At 37.9% G+C, this 23,349-nt stretch overlaps 2 protein-coding genes across 2 annotated transcripts in view; one reads left to right on the forward strand and one right to left on the reverse strand.

Annotated features, from left to right (window-relative positions):
* LOC306843234 (cortactin-binding protein 2-like) overlaps nt 1–6,190 on the forward strand; it is a 54,369-nt gene extending 48,179 nt beyond the window's left edge. The window contains exons 15-23 of the mRNA XM_079374576.1: nt 422–577; nt 666–847; nt 1,601–1,779; nt 2,543–2,748; nt 2,937–3,119; nt 3,233–3,284; nt 3,368–3,479; nt 4,004–4,150; nt 5,041–6,190. Coding sequence (XP_079230702.1) covers nt 422–577; nt 666–847; nt 1,601–1,779; nt 2,543–2,748; nt 2,937–3,119; nt 3,233–3,284; nt 3,368–3,479; nt 4,004–4,150; nt 5,041–5,298 — 1,475 coding nt within the window. The 3' untranslated portion in view covers nt 5,299–6,190. The remainder of the gene's footprint in view (nt 1–421; nt 578–665; nt 848–1,600; nt 1,780–2,542; nt 2,749–2,936; nt 3,120–3,232; nt 3,285–3,367; nt 3,480–4,003; nt 4,151–5,040) is intronic.
* LOC306843235 (cystic fibrosis transmembrane conductance regulator) overlaps nt 5,987–23,349 on the reverse strand; it is a gene marked incomplete at its 5' end in the record, with an annotated part of 29,315 nt that continues 11,952 nt past the window's right edge. The window contains 16 exons of the mRNA XM_079374577.1: nt 5,987–7,104; nt 9,175–9,280; nt 9,372–9,544; nt 10,702–10,791; nt 10,884–11,039; nt 13,028–13,255; nt 13,628–13,728; nt 14,019–14,246; nt 16,975–17,125; nt 17,888–17,967; nt 18,076–18,356; nt 18,503–18,540; nt 19,059–19,196; nt 20,899–21,610; nt 22,252–22,338; nt 22,898–22,992. Coding sequence (XP_079230703.1) covers nt 6,892–7,104; nt 9,175–9,280; nt 9,372–9,544; nt 10,702–10,791; nt 10,884–11,039; nt 13,028–13,255; nt 13,628–13,728; nt 14,019–14,246; nt 16,975–17,125; nt 17,888–17,967; nt 18,076–18,356; nt 18,503–18,540; nt 19,059–19,196; nt 20,899–21,610; nt 22,252–22,338; nt 22,898–22,992 — 2,877 coding nt within the window. The 3' untranslated portion in view covers nt 5,987–6,891. The remainder of the gene's footprint in view (nt 7,105–9,174; nt 9,281–9,371; nt 9,545–10,701; nt 10,792–10,883; nt 11,040–13,027; nt 13,256–13,627; nt 13,729–14,018; nt 14,247–16,974; nt 17,126–17,887; nt 17,968–18,075; nt 18,357–18,502; nt 18,541–19,058; nt 19,197–20,898; nt 21,611–22,251; nt 22,339–22,897; nt 22,993–23,349) is intronic.

The following is a 23,349-nucleotide window of genomic DNA, read 5'->3' on the forward strand; positions in this document are numbered from 1 at the left end:
CAATCATGCAGCGCTGTATCAAGGAGTCACATTTCTCAGGTGATGATGTAGGCAAAGGAGCAGAGGAAGAAGATAACAGACCCCTGGAAACAAGATCAAAATATTTTATCCTGTGTTGAATCTGAAATGTTTGGAAATGACTATGAGTTATTTATTCTCTGACACTGTCTATGAAGATTTTTGGCCACTGATGATTTTGCATGTCTTTGGCCTGTACCTTATCAAAGTGAAAAAGTGAGGCACTTGCACTAGAAGTGAATTTTTGCTTTTAAATCATCCAAGCACTGACCCCATTCACTTTCATTGTAAGTTCATCACTGCAACCTTGATTTTTGTGTTGAACCAATAATATTCCTTGAATAATTACACCTTTTAATTTTAGTGGTTTGTCTGGTGCTGATGGAGTTGTGTTGTGTATCAGGGTTCCTGGTGTCTTTGCATGAAGGCAGTGCTGGGCGTTGTGTTGTGGTGGTTCTGCAGGGTCTGCAGAGAGCCCACTCTCTCAGCCACCTCCTGGGAGACCTGTGCGAAGCCCTGGAGAACCGAGGATCTGTCTATTCCCTCTCCCTCAACCATGGTGAGACTCGTCCCTACAGATGCAGCAGAGCTGGAACAGTCAGTGTACCAGAAAGAGCTTTTCAGTTCAACTCTTTTCTGATGGGCAGGTCACGATGGGCTTTACTATTTCCGTGAAGGAAGTTTTTTGATTGGCACACTGGCCAAGCCTCGCCTACAGGGTGCTGAGCTACGATTACAGCAGCACTTCCGCTGGGTTCAGCTGCGCTGGGACACCGAGCCCCTCAATGGCATGCTGGGACGTCATCTACGCAGAAAACTCCTCCACAAGGTCGGCCCTGCTCATTATCTAATGAGCTGCGGGGAAGACCACCAGAAAAGCCATTCAGCTCTAAATTTAGTCGAGATAGTTTAGTATATTTAGTGTAGTTTAGATAAGAGCCTGCTGAATCTTTCAATAAACATTGAGAATGCACAACAAAATTAATTACATTTTTTTTCTTTTCGATATCTAATTGTTTAAGAATACATTTTAAATTCTGTTATTTTTGTTTTAATTACAAAGAGTGGAGACTGGAACTTTTAAAGGGATAGTTCACCCAAAAATGAAAATTCTGTCATTAATTACTCACCCTCATGTCGTTCCAAACCCGTAAGACCTTCGTTCATCTTCGGAACACAAATTAAAATATTTTTGATGAAATCCAAGAGCTTTTTGGCTCTACATAGACAGCAACACAACTACCATGTTCAAGCCCCAGAAAGGTAGAAAGGACATAGTTGAAATACCCCCCAAAAGAACAACTTTATTCAACCATTTCTTCTTTTCCGAGGGTCAGAAAGCTGATAACTTCATCATTAATTGAAAAATTCATTTACAAATCGGGCTATTTGTTATTTCTTTCCTAAACTCTCATGAAGCCTATGTAAGTAAATGTCAGGATTAAAGGAACACTTTAATGATGATTCTGTGGTGCGTTGCATCTTTTTGATCAGTACATTGTTCAGAATAACTCCTTTGGTGACAAATGAAACAAAATATGGGTTTGCATCCCTTTAATTGAGTTTCTCTGTGGCTGCACAGACTCAGGGCCGGTGCTGGACTTCTGATGATCCTGTACACAAATCGCTTTCTTGGGTGTGCTCAGTGTGGCACCAGCTCAACGCCTGCCTGTCACGTCTGGGGACCTCGGAGGCCTTGTTGGGACCCTACATCTTCCTCTCCTGCCCTGTGAATCCAGAACAGACCCAAGCTATTCCCAAGTACGTCAATCGAGTGTTTTCACAATACTGGAATTTCTAACTTAAATACTCTGAAAAATATTTGATAACATTTTCGATACCATCGAAAAATTGCCTCAACATTAAGCAAAATAAAAATTTTAACAGTATCTAAGTTATATTTTTGACCATAATCAAATATCTTCTTATCAACTGAAACTGTTGTCTGAGATTCCTCAAGGCCCAATAGTATTACTACTAATATATTATGATTGTTAATATAAGACATAAATATATTACTATTGTAATACAACTTACTTGTATTTTATAACAAATAGTAAGTAGTTATTGTACTTTACAGTAATAAAACTACATAACATAATTATGTCTTAATAGCTACACTTACTTACAGTTAAATCCCCAAGCTATTATTTTGGCAGAAAACTCCAGGGAAGTTTTGGTGAAAATGGGTTTACAAATACTTCTCATTACGAATCTAGTGAAACGCTGCAATCGTCTTTCCACTGCTGGAGATTATGCTAATGTAAAAATAAAGCATAACTGACACATGTTGTGATCCAAAATACATTTTAACCTCACAGAACATGCAGAGATGGAGTTTGCTGTATTTACTCTGAACCCCGAAACTGATGCTAAAAACACAGTATCATGTATGAATGAAAGTTTAAACTGTATTAAGCGGAATTAAACTTTATTTTTATTCAATTATATTGATATTTGTATTATTTCCTATGACAGGCAGTATTTTATTTGTTAATATTGGTCCATGTGTCTTTGTGTTTAGGTGGTTGGTGAGGCTTTGGAACGCAGTGATAGTTCCACGGGTCGAGGATGCTGTTATATCTAGAGTAACAGCCAAGCGCTCTCCCTCCCAGCGACGGTCTCCCAACAACAAAGGTCTGAGCCCAGGTCAGAGGGCGGTAGTCAAAGCAGCTCTCAATATCCTGCTGAATAAGGCTGTGCTGCAGAGCTGCCCGCTGCCCAGAACAGGTACAGCACCATCAAAAATGTTGAGGAACACACATTGCCACTAATATAACTACACTAGCTTGGCTAATTTTACAAAAAAACAGCTGGGATACTTTTCCCAACAACATTCAAAGTAGTCATCAGCCATTAAATCTTTCAGTGTAATCATTATTGGTACTTACTGACTCTTTTTCTCTTTGTGTGGTTAGAGATTGACAGGTTCTTACCAGAGTTCCAGGGAGGATGTTTCCCTCTTTCCACCATTGGCTCTGCCTACAGGAAAGGTGGCAGAAAAGGACGGGATAATGGTGCTTGGAGACGAGCCAATACCAGTCCAAGGAAGAAAGGAAGCCCCGCCTCTGGGAGGAGCTCTGGCTGCTCTTTAATAGAAGGTGAGGTGTTACTGATGGTTTTGATTTTGCAGTATATGCAGTTCTGCTACAGTAACAAGCTACTGTTTATAAAAATGCTCAGAATAATCTGTTCTTTTATTCTTATCATATAGGATCTCTGGCCAATTCCAGCGCTCACTCAATGACAAATGTCAATCATGCAAGGTGTGTTTTTTTATGTGGGCATATGTTTGTACTACCAACAGATGGCAGTGTTTGTCAATGATTATGTGTGTATGTTCCTGCAGACTCAGTGATGGAGTTGCTGTGGGTCTGTCTCTCTTCTCTGATGATGAGACGGATCTCATCAGAGAACTCCAGACCATGTGCTCTAGCAAATCTGAGCCAGACATAAGCAAGGTAATAGACATTAATGCTCACATATACTACTGTTCCCTGACCTTGGGAAAATTGTTTTTAAGAACTCTCTTACTGAATGCTCACAACAGTGGCATTTATTCAATCAAAAATACAGTAAATGCAGTAATATTGTGAAGCATTATTACAGTTTAAAATGAGTGTTTTTTTATTTTAATATATTTTGAAACGTAATTTATTCCTGTGATGGCAAAGCTGAATTTTTAGAAGCCATTAATCCAGTCTTTAGTGTCACATGATCCTTCAGAAATCATCACAATGCTGAATTACTGCTCAAGAAACATTTTTGCATTATTATTGTATTTGCTCCTTTTGCATACACATTAAAAAGCATTTAATCCTCTAGTCTCAGATATAGTCGGTGCAAACTCCAGAAAAAACAGCTTGTGCTTCTCTTAGAGACTTTCTGTTCATGCTACACAGACAGTCTGGCACAGTTTAGCACATGGCCTTGTAGTTTCTAGGAATTGACGAGCTGTGTTCATTTCCTCTTTTACCTGGTACAGATTGCTCTTTTTAAAGAGGACTTCATCATGCTTCCAGACTCGATTCCGCCCACTCCTCAGAGGAGTGATGCCAAGGTCACGCAGCCCCAAACATGCCCTGTTACAACAGAGAGTGCTGTGGATATGACCCATCCTCCACCACAGAAGGCAAGTCTTTGATAAAACACCATGGCTCTGTTCCAAAGCCTGCTGAGCCACCTACATAGGTAGCTGTCTTCTAAGGCAACATGCTAACTGTCATGGAGCCACATCAATAAACGATTTGGAATGCTCTACATCTAGTGCACAAATAGAGAGCCACAGTCAGGTTCCGGAAGTAAACATTTTCTAGGGAATCAACTTGTAAGCTATGAAAGACAGACCTACTGTGAACTACAAGGTTTTTAATAAATGATTTATGCTTTTGTTGAAGTCATCAACCCACAGTATTTCAACTTATATTTTTAATAATTCCTGGTGGAAAGGTACATTACCCATACTTCTGCAAAGAAATCTCCAACAATCAGAGAATCGAAACAAGCAGATCATGCCAAAAACACCAAATATGCCTATATATATATATATATATATATATATATATATATTGCAAGTTTATCTTTTTGTCCAGTTTTCAGATACTTTTTTGTTTCAAATCGAAGTTGATAGTGCTGTTATTAACTTCGTAGCCCGGTTGGTTTGGTTCGTGGCTTATAACTCTTTAATGAAGAGGTTTTTTTTAATCGGTACCGCTGAAAAGTGGGCAGGCACTTTTGCACAATTACTTCCGATGGAGTTTGACATTAGTATGTTGCAATGCTAACAGGATGATGTTATAACAAAAATATGTAGTGCATCTTTTTTAGTAATAACACACTTTATATCTGCAATATTGAATGAAATATGGTAATGACATTTTTCTCTCACCTCATCCACTTAAAATGTTGGCTATGTGGGTCGCTTGCTAGTTTTTGAAGCAATGCACATGTGTAAAGTGCATTCTTCTCTTTCTTGTTAAATTAAAAAAAAAAAAAATTGTATATTGTTTTATCTTTGAAAAGATCGACGGTGTTCACACTTCTCCTCGGCGAGCAACAAGGCCCAGATCGCATCTGCCTGTCCCCAGCAGCAGAGGGGCTCAGCAGGTGAACACCACCAGCAGCAGCAGTTCCCTTCAGAGTCACAGCAGCAACCCTAGCAGAGCCTCCACGAGCAGCAGAGCAAGGCAGCCCCCATCCCATTACAACAGAAACAACTTCCCACAAGACAACATATGGTTCCTGGACCCCAACTGTAATGAAAACTACAGTAACCTTTGATAGATACCTCCCACTGCCCGCCCTTTGCCCTCAGTCTGTTATGTTGTGAAGTTTGGTTACTGGCAGCATTTTAGTATTTATACATGTTGTCCATACTTGTTACACTATATTACATTGTGTACTTTGGGACCATAGTTTTAATATATTCAACTGTTTAAGTAAAGAACTCTGAGGGAAAAAACAGTACGATGAACTAACAAAAGAAAGACTGCTTGAACACTTTACAATTTGCATTTTAGGTCAAATGTTTTGGATCAAAGTAAGAGCTGGTAGTCTTTTTGCTCTTTAGTATTTTCAATCAATTGTGTTTTATGTTTAATAAGTGAAAGGTGAGTTTTAAAAACTGTCGAAAATCAGGGTTTTACCAAATATGTGTAAATAAGAACTGGGAACTTAAATGTTGTATAGATTAGTGTGTGTGTGTGTGCGTGTGTGATATTGCGCTTGTACATTGGAGGAATTTTGAAGGGAAAATGAGAACTGTATATATTGTTTGTAATATTAAATTTTGGTTCATATTTTTTCACTCGTTTCCAAACGAACTGAATGTGGCAATAAGTACCGCCATCGCGAACACAGGATATTTTATTTTTGTCTGTTAAGCCATAATTAGTATTTTCAATTACTCTCATGCGTGCTCAGTGACTGGCTTGAACTTTGACTTTGTGAAACCCAACTATGAAATCGGAAGTGGCACGCATTAACTTTTCGTTTGTCTTCTATATTGAACATTTAGGATAAACAAGTATTATTTTAATGTCAGTATTGTTCATATGTACAGAAGAGATTATAGTCGACCTCTGATGTTTAAATGTATTATAGTTGTCGGATGAGGTTCAGAGAAATTGTCCTGTTTCCTCCAAGCACAACGATTAAAAATGCACTAGACATCACCTCAGCGCTTGGGTTTTCTTTCTCCACACAGCTAATGCTAACACTGTTTGTTTGAAACCAAATCATTCAGCTGGAATCGTTTATCACCGCCAGCTATGTTTTTGTGTCCTCTCCTCTGAAGCTTCCCACTATAACACAAGATAAGAGTGGAATCAGGTCATTCCTGGTGACCACACAGAAAAAAACCAGAGAAGCACGGTCCTGGAAAATATATTTGTTTCACAGAAAAGTCTTTTATATATATTTACATTTTTAAAATAATCATTGTTTTTGTTTGTGCCTTTCCTAATTCTGTGATACACCCAAAGAAATGAGAAAATAGAGTAATTGTTTTGCCATTTACGTGATTCATATGATCCCATTTTGCTGCACTTTCAACGGATGCCAGACGTTGGTCACACATTAACTTAATAAATTAAATGTTCAGAGGAGAATACATTTGATTTGATCAAATAAAAAAGAACGGAGATCAATCATAATTACATTATACAATTTTTTTTACAGTGTTCAATTATTCCTGGCCTCACTGTGTGTCCCATTGTGAGAGGATATTGAGTACCTCTTGTGACATTAAGGAAAAATACATATCTTTTTCATAATAAATGTCAAATGTTCTCATGATAGGTCATCCAATATTATGTACCATTTGGAGACCATTGTAAGCTTGATTGTTTCTGTATGAATTCCAGTTTGAGAGGCTCAGAGACGAGTGTCTTGGATATTGTCCTCTGCCTCCTCCTGCAGTGTCTGTGTAACAGAGCTGAGTTTGGACTGAGGGGTGCGCATGCTGGAGTTCCGGCGAGGGAAGAGTTTGAGGCGCTCAGCTGGGCTTATGGCCTGCTTTAGGTGACTGGTCTCATTCAGCAGCTTCTGAATGGAATCGTAGGTCTTCACCTGACCTTTGTCCATCATCTGCAAAAGAGATTAGAGGAGTCAAGGACAAACTTTTAAAAATATATATTTAGCTCCACTAAAGCTATTTTTTGAAAGAAGTCTCTTATTCTCACCAAGGTTACATTTATTTGATCAAAATACAGTAAAAACAGTAATATTGTGAAATATTTATTTCTGTAATTGTAATTGTATTTCCTGGGGCCTCATTTATAATGTGTGTGTACGCTCACATTGCTTAAATCCACGGCAAAGCTCATATTTGTAAAAACTGACGTGGAAAAGTGCTGAGCAGAGTACTGCAGGTTTAAAAAAATGTAAGCTGTTCTTGCAGCTCGCTGTTCTAAATTAAAGGATTTGGACGATGACTGGTGATCTTTAATATGTTAATGCCATTTATTAGGAGTCGTTTACAAGGCAGAGAGCCAGTCCCATTCAGTTGCATGCAAGTTCAAGATCATTTGCGACTCATAGATTTCACATCTGAAAGAGAGGTGTGCGTGCGTTTTCTGTGCGTACATTCATTCTATGAATCACATGTATGCATATTTGAAAGATGATCGTAAGATCAAATTTAGGATGGTTTCTGCACAATATTTTATAAGTGAGGCATCTGAAGTTTGAGCAGCCATTACTCTAGTCTTTAGTGCAGGGGTCGCCAACTGGCAGACTCTGGTCCGAATCTGGACTGCGAAGCCTTTTGACATAATTAATTAAATGCCATTCAGTAATAAAATCAAATTTATATCAAGCACATCAAGTCAGCTCAGTAGAGCAGTGCAGTGAAGAGAGTGGAGTGCAGTCAGATGAAAACAATGGCATTCTCAAAAATGTATTAAATTTGTTAGATGTATCAAATTTAAGGCCAAAAAAGTCTTAAATGGTTTAAGAGAAAAGTCTTAATTTTGATTTCAGAAGGGCTTAGAGTTGGGGACGGAAAGACAAGAATTGCGATACAGCTTTAATGTAATGATTAAACTTCAAAAGGCTATGATTTCATTGAATAAATACGAGCGCTGCACGTTTCAAAGTCTGGTGCTGTGCTGCTTTGTGTACTGCCGTTACCGGGGAAACCGCTATATTTCAGCCATTTTAAAAGCGTCACCTGCTGGCAGAGAATGAATTTGCATTTTTAATAAGCCCTTCTGCTAGTTTTGTTCAGACCAATGTGAAATAAATCCAGCAAACATGCAGAGTTGTAAATGTGAACTGGTGGATCGACAAGAAGATAATGCATTATAAAAATTTAAATAATAAAAACAGTAAAATATATTTATTTAATTAATATAATAATTGATTGATTATAATTATTTAAATTAATATAATAATTGATACTTTTGAGTCCATTTTATTTCATCTTAATTTTATTTATTTTGTACATCATACTCACCCCAAACTTTTAAATGGTAGTGTATATTTGCCTTTTTTTGAATACCACACGTAAATTGTCCCTACTATCTGACAGAAATATAAAAAGGCTCACTCAGTATTTTTAATTTTGTCTGGTGCAACTAGTGATCCTTACAGAAGTTATTTTTTGTCTCCAATACAAATAATAGTAAAAATGTGAACATTAAGTGTAAAAAAAGGAATATTTATATTTAAAGCGACAGTTCTCCCAAAAATGATAATTTTGTCATTAAGTACTCATCCTCATGTCGTTCCAAACCCGTAAGACCTTTGTTCATCTTCAGAATGCAAGTCCGACCCTTTTTGACCCTGCATAGACAGCAACGAATCTACCACATTTAAGGCCCAGAAACGTAGTAAGGACATTGTTAAAATTGTCCGATTATGAAGCTACGAGAATACTTTTTGTGCACGAAGAAAACTAAAATAACGACTTTATTCAACAATTTCTTTTCTTTCATGTCAGTCTTCATCACCCGTTCACAAGAGTACAACAGGGTCAGAAAGCTGTCGGATTTCATAAAAAATATATATTTTTTTAATCATTTGTTTTCTCAAGATGAAGGTCTTACGGGTTTGGAACAACATGAGAGTGAGTAATTAATGACAGAATTTACATTTTTGGGTGAACTATCCCTTTAAGTTGGTGTTGATGGAAGAGAGGTAGTTTAAGAGCCTTACCAAGAAAGACTGGCACTCGAGCAGCGGTTCCACTCTGTGTTCAGACAGTAATATAGTGCACGTGGAGAAAGACTGTCGTAATGTCTTCTTTAACACCTTTATTGTTCTGAAACCAAAGACAAAGCACAGCCACCATTATTTACTATGACGTAAATTCATTGTACTTGGGCCTAACAGCCAGTGGTGCCGGGACTCACATTGGATCGAGGTGGGCACTAGGCTCATCCAGGAGGAGGATGCGGGCTCCGCTGAGGATGGACCGAGCCAGACATATGAGCTGTTTGTGGCCGTTACTCAGTACATAACCTCCGTATTCCAGCTGGAAGTCCAGTTTATCTGGAAACTGCTCAATTACTGTCTTGAGACCGACCTTCACACATGAACACAGAAATAACTGTAAATCAAGCAAATACTTTCAGCAAATTGTCTATGCATTTTACAAGAGGTTTAAAGGACATACCTGCAATTCACTAGATGATTCATAAGGATTATAGTCATATTGTATGGTCACTTTTATATTACTACTAGAATTCACACTATATTTTAGACCTAATTTTCTGCCTTAATTAAATGATTTCTGATTACTCAAAAATAAAAATTATACAGAATATAAATACTGTTATCATAAACAAAATTACACCTAAATTATAACTTAAGAAAAAGAGAACAAGAAGAAGTGTGTCATTTCTATTTCTGTGCCCGACATGACAGCATTTGGAGGGTAAGCATATAATTGTTCTTAATGGATAACCAGATGACCTCATGTTTTGCTTTAGAAAAGGTCACTTATTTTATACACAACAAATAGGAAACCTCACACACCCAAAAAATTGGTAGGTGCATAAGATAACTAATAACTAAAAAAAATTATTCCACACACTACCATAGCTTGCAAAAACATGTAATTTTTTAATGCAACATTTCAGTCATTGACCTTCATCAAGTCTGAAGAAAAACAATTTTAAATGACTGACAAAGATTGGGTGACCAAAATGTTGCACTTAATATAATTACTTCTACTTGATGGTGATTCTCTTATAAAATTGTTAGGTATAGAAAGTATATAGCTAGCTAAGAAAGGCAATATTGGAGTTTATTCTAACTGGTTTTAGTTTTTATTTACACTTTTATTTTATTTTTAATGATTAATTTTGTTATTATTTTTATTTATTAATAATTCATGTTATTTATTTTTATATTTATGGTTTTACTTTAAACTTTTTTATTGTGATTTGAATATTTAAAAATTTGCTGTCTATACTATTTTAAATAATTTTACTTTATAAATAGAATCAAGTTCCAGCATGACAACATTAACTTAACCAGTCGTGTGAGTTTGGGTTAGGGCATCCCAGTTTGTTTGAAACTTCAATTTCACCCTTAACTGCTGAGTGGCAAATAAAGTGTTGCCATAGTTTCAGCAGCAGAGACAATGCTTTTCCAGTTTCTTTGAATTGCTCTAGAAAAAAGGGTCATCAAACCCACTTGACCTCACAGTCATTGATCAGCTGCAGCAAAATCACCCACCTCCTCCGTGACCCGCCACAGCTCCTCATCACTATGGCAACCGTAAGGGTCTAGGTTCATGCGGAATGGTCCCGTAAATATGAAGACTTTCTGTGGGGGTGTAGAGGAGATATTTACAAAAATATATATCAAGAGATGTCATGAAGAGAGAGGACAAAAGCTGTTCCCAGAACTGCTGTTACCTGAGGCACAACACCAAAGGCTTTCCTCCACTTCTGAAGCGGCATTTTGTTCCAGTTGACCCCGTCGATGGAGATATCACCATCTGTGTAAACCAGCTTCAAGAGAGCATTGAACAGAGAACTCTTCCCAGAACCTGTTCGGCCCAAGATACCCACCTGAAAATTTTTTCAATAAAACAAAACCTGTGAACAGATTTACATGCTATAGAAGTACATCTTCTTCAACACATGTAACATACTCTGTTAGAAGCTTGGACTAGAATCACATGGATTTCTCACAATATACATCACAGAATTCACAGAAATTAGTGTGAAAAAGATATAAGGCTGATCACGAGACTCTTTTAGCTAATTACAGCTCCTTTAGCTAATCTGCTATCTGCTGCACCTACATTGTTCTACAAAGGCAAAATGCAGTAATTTTGTCAAACTTAATTATGACCAAAGGTTCTGTGACTTTGCTCAATTATGAGATAAGATCAATATAAACACAGATAAATGAAAATTATATATTCATTATATATTGATAGTGTTGGTGTAGTTACTGTATTTAGCCTTTGTAGGGCAGTACAACCCAAAAGTCCACAAATTAAAGTTTTGGGATAGAAAATATAATCTAAACCTGGAAATAAAGTTTTAAGATTTTGGAAAAAAAATAAATAAATAAATAAATATATATATATATATATATATTAAAGGCCTAAAATGAATAAGAAACATCTCCAGTTCTAGATTCTTTATTTAAATTTCTAGGCCACTAATCAAATAAGCAAAATTGTCACACTGAACTTCAAAACTCATTTACACAAAAAGTCAAATGTGATGCTGAGAATATAATTTGTAATGAAAATAAAAAAATTAAAGGGGTCATGAAAAAATCTTTTGACATATAAGAGGTAATTGTGCTAGAAATACTTTCTGTAAGTTTAAATTAGTCTTTCTGTAAATTAGTCTAAAAACAGCTTATATTGAAGCCAGGCTGCCAAAACGACAACCTTGTGAAATGTGCCACTTTATAACGTAATAGTGTGGCTAAACAACACCACCTCTTCAGAAGAAGATCAACGCCTGCTTCTACATCACTGGCTGTTTAGCCCCGCCCAACGATTCGCACACGTAGTACGTAAATGACAAGAGCGGCAAATGCAGGCCTACACAGAAAACAAACTATAAACTTTATTTGATGAACTTTATTTTTAATGAAGTTCCAGACCGCATCAGTAAGAACTTGGTCCTTTGTTCACTTCATTGGACTGCGGATTAATTTACAAGAAAGGCACAATTCAACGCAGGATTTTCAGAAAGATTGAAACTAAAAGACAATTATTGATTATGTGAAATTATGTGATCACTATCGCTGTCAGTTATTACAGATTGTTTGATATGTACTGAGTATTTATGCGTTTTAACTTAAAACACAGCAGAGCCCATCTAGGAAGGACGTAGACTGTCAAACATACACAACTGATGTATAAAGCCTGTGTTATACTTTCCCCATGAGCAATCCGGACGCGTACACGGACAGCGTGGACGCGGACTACTTGTATTTATACTACTGAAAGCGTATGCTGGTGGTCCGCTCCGTGGACATGTTTCATACATGTGCAGTGAATTGGCTTGAACAGTAAACAAACATGTGAACAAACAATTGCCCAGAGTCTTTATATTGTTTTATCGATGGATTGTACAGGTTTGGGTAGCAACGGGCTTCTTCACACACACAGCTGGCGCATGCGCAGTTGGTGCTTTTGTAGCACCAAAATGGGAGGCAAGCGGATATCCGCGCACAGCCTCTGATGACGATTTTTACATCATGCATACCATAGCGGACCCTAGAGGACTCGCGCACGCAGAAAGTATAACACAGGCTTAAGTGGACCTCAGAGAACAGTACAAAAAAACAAACAAAGGCAGTTCACCACCCCTTGCATTTTGACTAATAGCATTTGACTTTTAGACCCCACTTTTATTTTAAAAACCTAGCAGAATTCAAGCTATAGCCCATTGTAATGCCATGTTGTGAGACAACACTTAAAAAATGCACAATTTCATGAAAGGTTTGCATGTTAGTATTTATTTTTCTGAAACTATTTAATGTTTGCATTTTAAGGATAAGTTTAAGTCTGGAAGTTGCTGGTACATACCCTCTGTCTGCCCTCCACAGTGAAGGAGAGGTTCTTGAGGATAGCATGACCCCCTTCTGTGTATTTGACTGTTAAATTCTGCACATTGATCTGACCGCGGTTGGGCCAGCATGAGACGGCCTGTGCATCAACGTTCTCAATAATCAGATCCGAGCATTTGCTTTTGTCTGGTTTGGGTGTCTCAGACGGTAGGTCGATGAACTTAAAAACCCGGTCAACAGAACGCATCTGGAGGAAGAAGGATTAGAAGAACTATGATGTAATCAGGTCCACTGAGGTCCAAGCTGCATGTGGTTTGTTTAGCCTTTAAATGATGCTTAACCTCTGTGTTTGTGTGTGCGAATACAAATGCGCACACAGTTATACCATGTGGCAAAAATAAAGCGGCACTACTGTATAAATGCGTATCAGTGTGATTATAACTATTCTCCTGATAGGGTCAAAGTGAGGGAAAACAAAATGTTCTGCGCCTTGATAAGCCCTGTTAGAGTTGCTCTGACTTACTTAGACAATATTTTTAACAGCATTACAGAACAGGACAATTTCTACAGTCTAGAACAACTGAAAAACATGCAGTTTTAAAACTAAAAAGGCACGTACCATTCCATCTACCGCAATGCTGGTGGCAACACACCACTGGAAGGTGCCTAGAATGAGCATTGCCAGGCATATGATGATACCAATCTCACCCGGTTTATCCTCTGTGGAATAACGTACACACATTTACATGCACCAACAAGCAAGTATAAACATCAAGCACAAGGTTGCTCACAGTGACCTCACTTCTACACTTCAAAGGCATTTTCCAAGCACTGCACGTAATTACCTCTTAATAAAACCAATTGTCTGGAAAACCCACTAAATCAAGCGTTCATTGACTTTTTGGACCCACAGAGAACCGTCAAATAAACAATGGCATCCGCTCACTCTACATGCTCTACTGTTCATTTGGTTCACTCTTGCCTAGATACAGATGGAGAAGTGCTCTTACGGTTGGTTCCTACCGCAATCCAGGCGGTCAGCGTGAAAAAGAACACAAAGATGATGTCAGAGCGGAAGAGGAACCATCGCAGGGTTGACAGGTAGAGGAACCAGGTGGCTGTGTGGGTGTTGAGGGTCTTGTGGAACAGGTTCTCGAAGTAGGCCTGCCGCTCAAAGGCCCTGATGGTCCACAAACCCTTCAGTGAGATGATGAGGTGAGAGAAAATGGGGCTACGAGCTGAAGAATAAAAGATGACAACAGTGTATATTCAATTTTAGATCCTCTGAAGAAATATGATAGCTTTGTGTGACAAACAATGCAAAAGAGTCATTCAGTGCATTCCTCCACTGTAGCACCCAAATCAAACTTCATTTTGGTCTATGGGCAACTTTTAGGATGATTTTTTTTGTAATTTTGGAGCTCAACACCACCCATCTCTATATAAATTAATAATTTATGATTCTAATTAATATGTTATTCAGCAAGGACACATTAAAAAGATCAAAAGTGACAGTAAAGGCATTTACAGTATAATGCTACAATCCAATTCTATTCCAAATAAATGTTTGAATATTTGAACTGTGAACAACGTTTGAACTTTCTATTCATCAAAGAATTCTAGGGGAAAAATGTATCACAGTTTCCACAAAAATATTAAGCAACTGTTTTCAGAATTGATAATAAAAATGTTTCTTGAGAGGCAAATCAGCATATTAGAAAGATATACGAAGGATCATGTGACACTAAGGACAGGAGTAATTTCGGCTGAAAATTCAGCTTTGCATCAGGAATACATTTTTGAATTTATTACAAAAGAAAACAGTTTTAAATTGGCAGAATTCTTCACAATAATAATATATTTACGGTAATTTTAATCAAATTAAGTCAGGCTGTCTGAGCAGAAGGGACTGTTTTCAAAACATTTTAAAAATCTTTTAACTTTTAAACGGTAGTGTTGAGTATGAAATTTTCATGATCAGTCTATAATTTTAATGGTTGGTTTATTTGAACAGTGAGAGACAGAATAACAACAAAAAAATCCAGAAAAATGCATTTAAAAAAAGTTATAAAATGATTTGCATTTTAATGAGTGAAATAAGTATTTGACCCCTTCGCAAAACATGACTTAGTACTTGGTGGCAAAACCATTGTTGGCAGTCACAAAGGTCAGACGTTTCTTGTAGTTGGCCACCAGGTTTGCACACATCTCAGGAGGGATTTTGTCCCACTCCTCTTTGCAGATCCTCTCCAAGTCATTAAGGTTTTGAGGCTGACATTTGGCAACTCGAACCTTCTGCTCCCTCCACAGATTTTCTACAGGATTAAGGTCTGGAGACTGGCTAGCCCACTCCATGAGTGCTTCTTCTTGAGCCACTCCTTTGTTGCCTTGGATGTGTGTTTTGGGTCATTGTCATGCTGGAATACCCATCCACCACCTATTTTCAATGCTCTGGCCCCGACGGTACATGGCCCCGTCCATCATCCCTTTGATGCGGTGCAGTTGTCCTGTTCCCTTAGCAGAAAAACACCCCCAAAGCATAATGTTTCCACCTCCAAGTTTGACGGTGGGGATGGTGTTCTTGGGGTCATAGGCAGCATTCCTCCTCCTCCAAACACGGTGAGTTGAGTTGATGGCAAAGAGCTCGATTTTGGTCTCATCTGACCACAACACTTTCACCCAGTTCTACTCTGAATCATTGGCAAACTTCAGACGGGTCTGTACATGTGCTTTCTTGAGCAGGGGGACCTTGCGGGTGCTGCAGGATTTCAGTCCTTCACCGCGTAGTGTGTTACCAATTGTTTTCTTGGTGACTATGGTCCCAGCTGCCTTGAGATCATTGACAAGATCCTCCCGTGTAGTTCTGGGCTGATTCCTCACCGTTCTCATGATCATCGAAACTCCACGAGGTGAGATCTTGCATGGAGCCCCAGACTGAGGGAGATTGACAGTTATTTTGTGTTTCTTTCATTTGCGAATAATCGCACCAACTGTTGTCACCTTCTGAACCAAGCTGCTTGGCGATGGTCTTGTAGCCCATTCCAACCTTGTCTAGGTCTACAATCTTGTCCCTGACAGCCTTGGACAGTTCTTTGGTCTTGGCCATGGTGGAGAGTTTGGAATCTGATTGATTGATTGCTTTGATTGCTTCTGCTTTTATACTTTTATATACACACATTTCCAACAGCAGAAGAGATCAGGAAGAGGAAGGAAGAAATAAAAGTCCTCCCCTCTGTCCTTTGGCCTTCAGGTTACCTCATAAACAAAATGAACTAATCTACAAGTTCAGCTACCCATGATATTAATTCATCACATTTTTCTCATTCATCACAACTTTCCTTGCAGCATTCCTTTCCCTTTCTATAGAAAACACAATGCCTTTAGCTCCTCTTGTATGAAAAACAATAGGATTGCGCAGCTTTCTGGGATCCCCGCCATGAAGCTTGTTGCCCATCAGTTGTGGATGATGAGTGAATGATATCAGGATAGCACAAGAGGAAATCCCTGGTTGGGTTTTTGCTAACCCAGTATTACAAAGTACGGAAAGCCCTAGTTGCTTTCTCGGTGACCCTGGACAGGCTGACAATAGGAAGAGCGTCGGCAACTGAAGCTAACATGAGTTTTCTTCCTGCCTGAGTTACAGTGAGACCAACAGAAATGGGTCTGCCTTATTCAGAGATGTAATAGACCATTAGTGATTGGTCGAGAGACAAAGCTCTGACCTCCCGCCCATGCCACTTCCTCTGAGATATCCTTTTCTCTTTCTGGTTGACTCATCCATCCTCTGCTCTTCCCCTGTTTTTGGACCTAGCACTGACCTCCCATCGGTGCCTTGTCTAACTGGCCTTTTCGTCCCTGGCAGCAAGCCACATGCCAGCACGCCGAGTGCGTCAGGAATGCCTTTGCCAACTGCAAAGACGTATCTAACAACTGCATGCAAAGAATGCTCACATTGTCTGGCCTTACCTTCTGTCTCCAGCTGTTTAAGCTGTTGACCCGTTCGGAGAAAGTACTTCCTCATCACAATGAAAATAATAGCCAGGGGAGTTGCTGCAAGAAATATGTACGGCCGAACGATGGACACCACAAGAATACATCCAACCACCACCACAGTTAACTGTTAGGAAAAAAAGCAAAGTTTAAAGACCCTGTAATGCTTTTTTTTAAGTAATACTTTTCATTCAGTAAGGATTTACTGCATTTACTATTTCAAATAAATGCTGTTATTTTGAACTTTCTATTTATCAAAAATTTCTGAAATAAACAATATATCACAAATGTTTTTTTGGGCACCAAATCAGCATATTAGAGTTATTTTTTGAAGGATCATGTCACACTAAAAACTGGAGTGATGGCTGCTGAAAATTCAGCTTTACTAGAATAAACTACTTTCTAAAATATACTTAAATAATATAATATATTAAAATATTTTTAATTATTAATTATTTTAAAAGTGCAATAATATTTCACAATATGACAGTTTTTACTGTATTTTTGATCAAATAGATGAAAAATGCAAAAACTTTTTAAAATTTAAACACTGCCAAGGAAGCGTCATATTTGCCTACACAGAAGTGCTAAACCTCTTCAATACTGCAGGATGGTGTGGGCAATATTGTCCTAACAAGCATATGTGTTTGAGAAATCACTAAATAGCCTATAGGAAATATTTCTAGTCCATCTGGCATGCTATTTTGAGCATATTATGGTTTAGGACACAGTAATCTAGTATGCTGTATAGCACTGATAGTGTATGAATTCATCAGTTGAAACTGAACTTTTTAGAAAGTCAGATCTCAAGATGGAAAAGTTAGTAAAGCTGCACTACTCATCTATTCAAGGCTTTTAACAATAAAAGTTTATCAAAGGAGTTTCAAACCTGGACAAAGTCAAACATGAGGAGAGGAAGCATGTCATCTATGGTGGCCATGTCTTTGGTGAACCTATTCATAATTCGGCCTGCAAAAATTACACAGAGATACAAATGGTATTAAAATATTAAGTCAGAAACCAGACCTGTGGAAATAAGATTTACTTCTACTTATTTCAGCTTTTGTTAACACTGACCCGTCTTCATGGTATTGAGCACAGACATGGGTGCACTGAGAACAGCATGCAGCATCTTCTGGTGCAGTTTCTTGGAGATTGTGATCATAGTGTGCACAAACGGAAGACCCCGGAAAAATCCCATTGCGAGGAGGCTCTCTGACGTGGCCACGTAGATGTAGAGAATGTAATAGCTGCTTGTCTGGGTCACAATGATGGCATAGTTTTTTCCAGGTGAAGACATGTTGGAGTACTTTGTCATATTTGGCTCAACTCGTTGGAGCTCTTCTTTCCAAAGTTCACTGCAACAAAAAAGTGAAAATGCAGTATTTGGTGGGTTGATTAAAATTAATTACAGACTATAACTGAAGAATGCTTGACAAAGAAAGAGTTTAGTTCTGCTTAGAAAAGAAGATCACTGGACAATGAGATAAGGAAAAACACGCACTCAGTTATCAGAAAAATCCCTGCTACAGATCCTGCGACCTAAAAACACACAAGAAAGAATTAAGGTTAGTAAATCTAGATGTACACGACTGTTAAAAGTTTGGGGTCTGTAAGATTTTTTATGTTTTTGAAAGAAGTCTCTAATGTTCACCAAGTCTGCATTTATTTAATCAAAAAATACAGTAAAAACTGTAATATTGTGAAATATTATTACAATTTAAATTCTGTTTTCTGTTTTCAATTGTTTTCTATTGTAATATGTTGTAAAATGTATTTTATATCTGTGATGGCAAAGCTGTTTTTTTCAGGATTCTCTTATGAATAGAAAGTTCAAATAAACATATTTTATTTGAAATTGAAAACTGTAACCATTTAAAAGTCTTTACTGTCGCTTTTGATCAATTTAATGCATCTTTGCTGAATAAAATTAATTTCCTTAAAACAATCTTAATAATCTCAAACTTTTCAACTGCGGAAACACATCAAAAATATTACTTTGCAATGCAGAACATGTCAGTATGCAGTTTATGAATACATGCACAAAATATTAAGATTACCTCAATTGCAGCAATAAGGAAGATGAAGATCAGAACATACAGAAGGCTTTTATTATTTGACACATATCTGACATATGTGTTCCACTTTGTTGTTTCAAATACCTCCTCTTTTTCATCTATTTCATCAACTAAGCATGCCTGCAAAGAGAAGCAAATCAGATGAAGTTAAAGGGATAATCCATCCAAAAATTTAAATTACCCCAAAATTTACTCATCCTCAAACCATCCTCGGTGTTTATGACTTTCTTCTTTCAGATGAATACAATCAGAGTTATATTAAAAAATGTCCTGAATGGGGTATGAGATTTTGAAACCTGAAAAAGTGCACCCATCCATCATAAAAAGAGCTCCACAGGGCTCCTGTGGGGTTTATAAAGGCCTTCTGAAGTGATTAGTAATCTCTAGCTTCTGCTAACTGTCATGGCGCTCTAGCGTATGGCATAGCATAATCTCCGACGAAAGCAGAAGTGCAGAGAAGAGAGCAAAGCAAAACACCGGCCATGAATTAGAAGTACAAAATTAGGATTTGTAAAGAAACATTTTGGAGGATTTCGAAATAAGCCAAGAGGAGACTGGTTTTCCTTTGATGTAAACACAACTTGGTTCTCCTGAGATTAGCATATTCACACCAGAGTTTACGCTGCACCTACATCGTACATCATCCACTGGAACGCCACTTTCTCATGAACACGTATATGACAGTTAGCGGAAGCTAGAGATTAGCTAGAGATTTACGGTTTATAAAGTTTTAAATGTTTATAAAAAAAAAATCATACACAAATGCATAGCTTCGCGTTAGAAGGCCTTTATTAACCCCCAGAGTCATGTGGAGCACTTTTTATGATGGATGGATGCACTTTATTGGACTTCAAAATCTCGACCCCCCATTCACTGCCATTATAAAGCTTGGAAGAGCCAGGGCATGTTTAATATATCTCCAACTGTATTTGTCTGAAAGAGGAAAGTCATATATATGTAGGATGGCTTGAGGGTGAGTAAATCATGGAGTCATTTTCATTTTTGGTTGAACTATCCCTTTAAAGGAACACTCCACTTTTTTTGGAAATAGGCTCATTTTACAACTCCCCTAGAGTTAAACAGTTGAGTTTTACAGTTATTAAATTCAGCCGATCTCCGGGTCTGGTGGTAGCACTTTTAGCTTAGCTTAGCATAGATCATTGAATCGGATTAGACCATTAGCATCTCGCTCAAAAATGACCAAAGTGTTGCGATAATTTTCCTATTTAATACTTGACTCTTCTGTAGTTTCATTGTGTAAGACCGACGGAAAATTAAAAGTTGTGATTTTCTAGGCCGATATGGCTAGGAACTATACTCTCATTCCGGCATAATGATATTACGCAGTGCCTGAAAGTAGTCCCCAGCTAGGTAACTAGTTATGATATAGCTGGGGACTACTTTCAGGCGCTGCGTAATATCACTGCGCTTGCTGCACCCGTGGTATGGCAGCAAAATTCCTTGATTATTATGCTGGACTGAGAGTATAGTTCCTAGCCATATCAGCCTAGAAAATCGCACCTTTTCATTTTCCGTCGGTCTTAGTTCACGAAGTAACTACAGAAGAGTCAAGTTTTAAATAGGAAAATTATCGAAACTCTTTGGTCATTTTTAAGGGAGATGCTAACGGTTCAATGATCTATGCTAAGCTAAGCTAAAAGTGCTACCGCCAAACACGGAGATCGGCTGAATGGATTCAAAAACGGTAAAACTCAACTGTTTAACTCTAGGGGAGTTGTAAAATGAGCCTATTTCCGGAGTGTTGCTTTAAAGCCTAGTGTGTAAATTAATACATTGCCGTGAGTGCAAGAACTTTCCACACCTCAATGTTCTCTTCCTCTAGGACCCCGGTGATGTCATATGTGCTGTCTGACAGACGGCGAGTATAGATGTCCAGCTCAGATGCCAGTTCACTCTGAGGCACGACAGACAGCCGTCTGCGGAAAGATGACTGAAGGTGGTCACGACGGCCCTGGCCTTGAGCATTGGTCATGAAAGCTAACACCGACTGCCTCCTCTGACCAGCCATATGCACTCCGTGGTTATGATACACGTCGCTTCCCATAAAGGACTCATCCACTAGCTCATTCTCTGGTACCAGGGAGAACTTCCGGTCAGGTACTGTCCTCCGAACCTCTTCTTCAGGTATCTGAATTAAGGACGCCTTACGAGCTGCTCCAAGAGTGTTGACGATAACTGAAGATTTTCTTTCATCTATGTACACGGGCATGGATGGGGCCACCTGGCGAAAAGCTGAGTGTTCAGGTCGCATGCCTGCGCTCTCATCCACCGAGACACGGTGGAGAGTCTCTGTGAGGATGGAGCAGCGCCGCTCTGCACTGACATTGTCATAGGCCTCCAAACCCAAAAGCAAAGAGCTGAAATCAGGCCGTTCTGACTGAAGCTCTGAAAAGGTGCCGTAGAAAAAACTTTCACCGTTGTGGAGCAGTAGGATCTTATCAGCCCGCTTTAAATGCTCAATCTTATTTGTTACCAAGATGCGTGTCTTAGAGGCCATCAGTTTACACAGACATCTGGGTAAATACATAAAAATTAGGTTATACAGCAATATTTCTGACATTTAGTATTGTCAAGTATTGTCATCTCTTTTCAATTTAGTCACATTTATTGGTAAGAAGTTACAATTCATTTGCTATTTGTGTACAGAGCATAACAGTACCTGCCCATTTTTGGTATTTAGAAAAAGCCTTAGTTTAAGAATCATAAGAATCATTAAACATGGCTAATTAAACAAATAAAATGTGGCCGATGTTGAAAATGCATATAGAAACAATATAGTATATTTATATGCAGATTATATTAGAAGGTATATGCAGATTATATTAGCACTTATTAAAGGTTTATCATTTTTTTTATTACATATCTTTAAAATCAATAGCATTTTTACTTTTTTAATTTTTCAATGGAATTTTTACAGGAACCCAACTGTTGCACTCTATTAACTTTAGATGGAAAAGATGCTTCTAAAACATCTAAAAGGATGTTTTTTTTGTTTTATGCACTTAGTAGAAAATTCATTTTTTATTACTTTTTGACAGACAGAAATTTTGAACCCAAGTCTAACCCAAACAATCTAAGAATTAATGAAAGTCAAAATGCTACAGGATATAAATGAGGTAGTTCATTATTTAGTTAAATTAATCCATATACATACTTGTCAAATATTTCTTTTTCTGTTGCAATATCCAGGTGAGTAAATGGTGCGTCAAGCAGGTAAACATCAGCATCTCTGTAAATAGCCCTGTGCAGAAAAAAATTATATAATTGAACATTTTGAGATTGAGTTATTTTTAACTAGTGACATTCTGACCATTTAAATACAAAATAAGGTAAACGTAGTTTATTCAATAAAGTTATTTAATAAACTATTTTAAGGAATATTTTAACGTGGTAAACTCTGCACACTATAATTAGACATATTAGCAAATAAAGTGTGTTGAAAAAAATTTATTATATACACAGGGAAGCTTTCTTACAAACAAACAATAAAAGCTTCTCAAAGTCTCTCAAATTTATTTATGGCTGCAAGATTGTATTGAATTGTAAGATTTAATATTGAGTTTATGGCCATGTAAATCCAAGAGAGATCCAAGAACAAACTTCCTGATGTGAAGTAACAATTTGTTTTGACAGTCATTAAAAAGCCATACGTATATGATTTACTTTCTTCCCTAAAGTTCTGTGGGAAAGACCAGCCATGGGGCAAGTGAGGATTCCAGCGTGGCTTAAAATACAGGTGCTGGTGTACATCTGAGGAGTTGAGAGATGTTCAAGTGTAGGTGAGGAAATGTGTGACATACCTGGCTAGAGCCACACGTGCCTTCTGACCCCCACTCAAGTTTAAACCCCCCTCTGCCATAGGCGTCTTATCCTTCTCAGGAAGAGCAGCCAGATCCTATTAATAAAACAGACAATATCATCATATAGAGCAAAGGAAAGTAAGACACTGCACAACAAATGAAGGTAAGAAGATTTAGAGAAAGCCAACCACCACATGCTTTTGCAAAACTCTGAAGTACACTGACACATACAAGACAACACAACACACGCTTACAGCAGAAGTTGGTTAGTTGGTAAACTGTGCATGTTTGGTGCTTAAAATCATTTTGACATAAATTAATGGAAACGTGCTTAAAAAAAGAATTAAACCACCCTAAGATGGTTTGCTGGTCTTAAGGTTTAAGGTATTCTTCAGCTAGTTTTATTGCTTGGCTTGCCTGGCTAGCTGACAAGTTCCCAAAACCCCTCTAAA

This window comes from Barbus barbus, assembly GCF_936440315.1.
Source record: "Barbus barbus genome assembly, chromosome: 23".
In the NCBI taxonomy this organism is placed as follows: domain Eukaryota; kingdom Metazoa; phylum Chordata; class Actinopteri; order Cypriniformes; family Cyprinidae; genus Barbus; species Barbus barbus.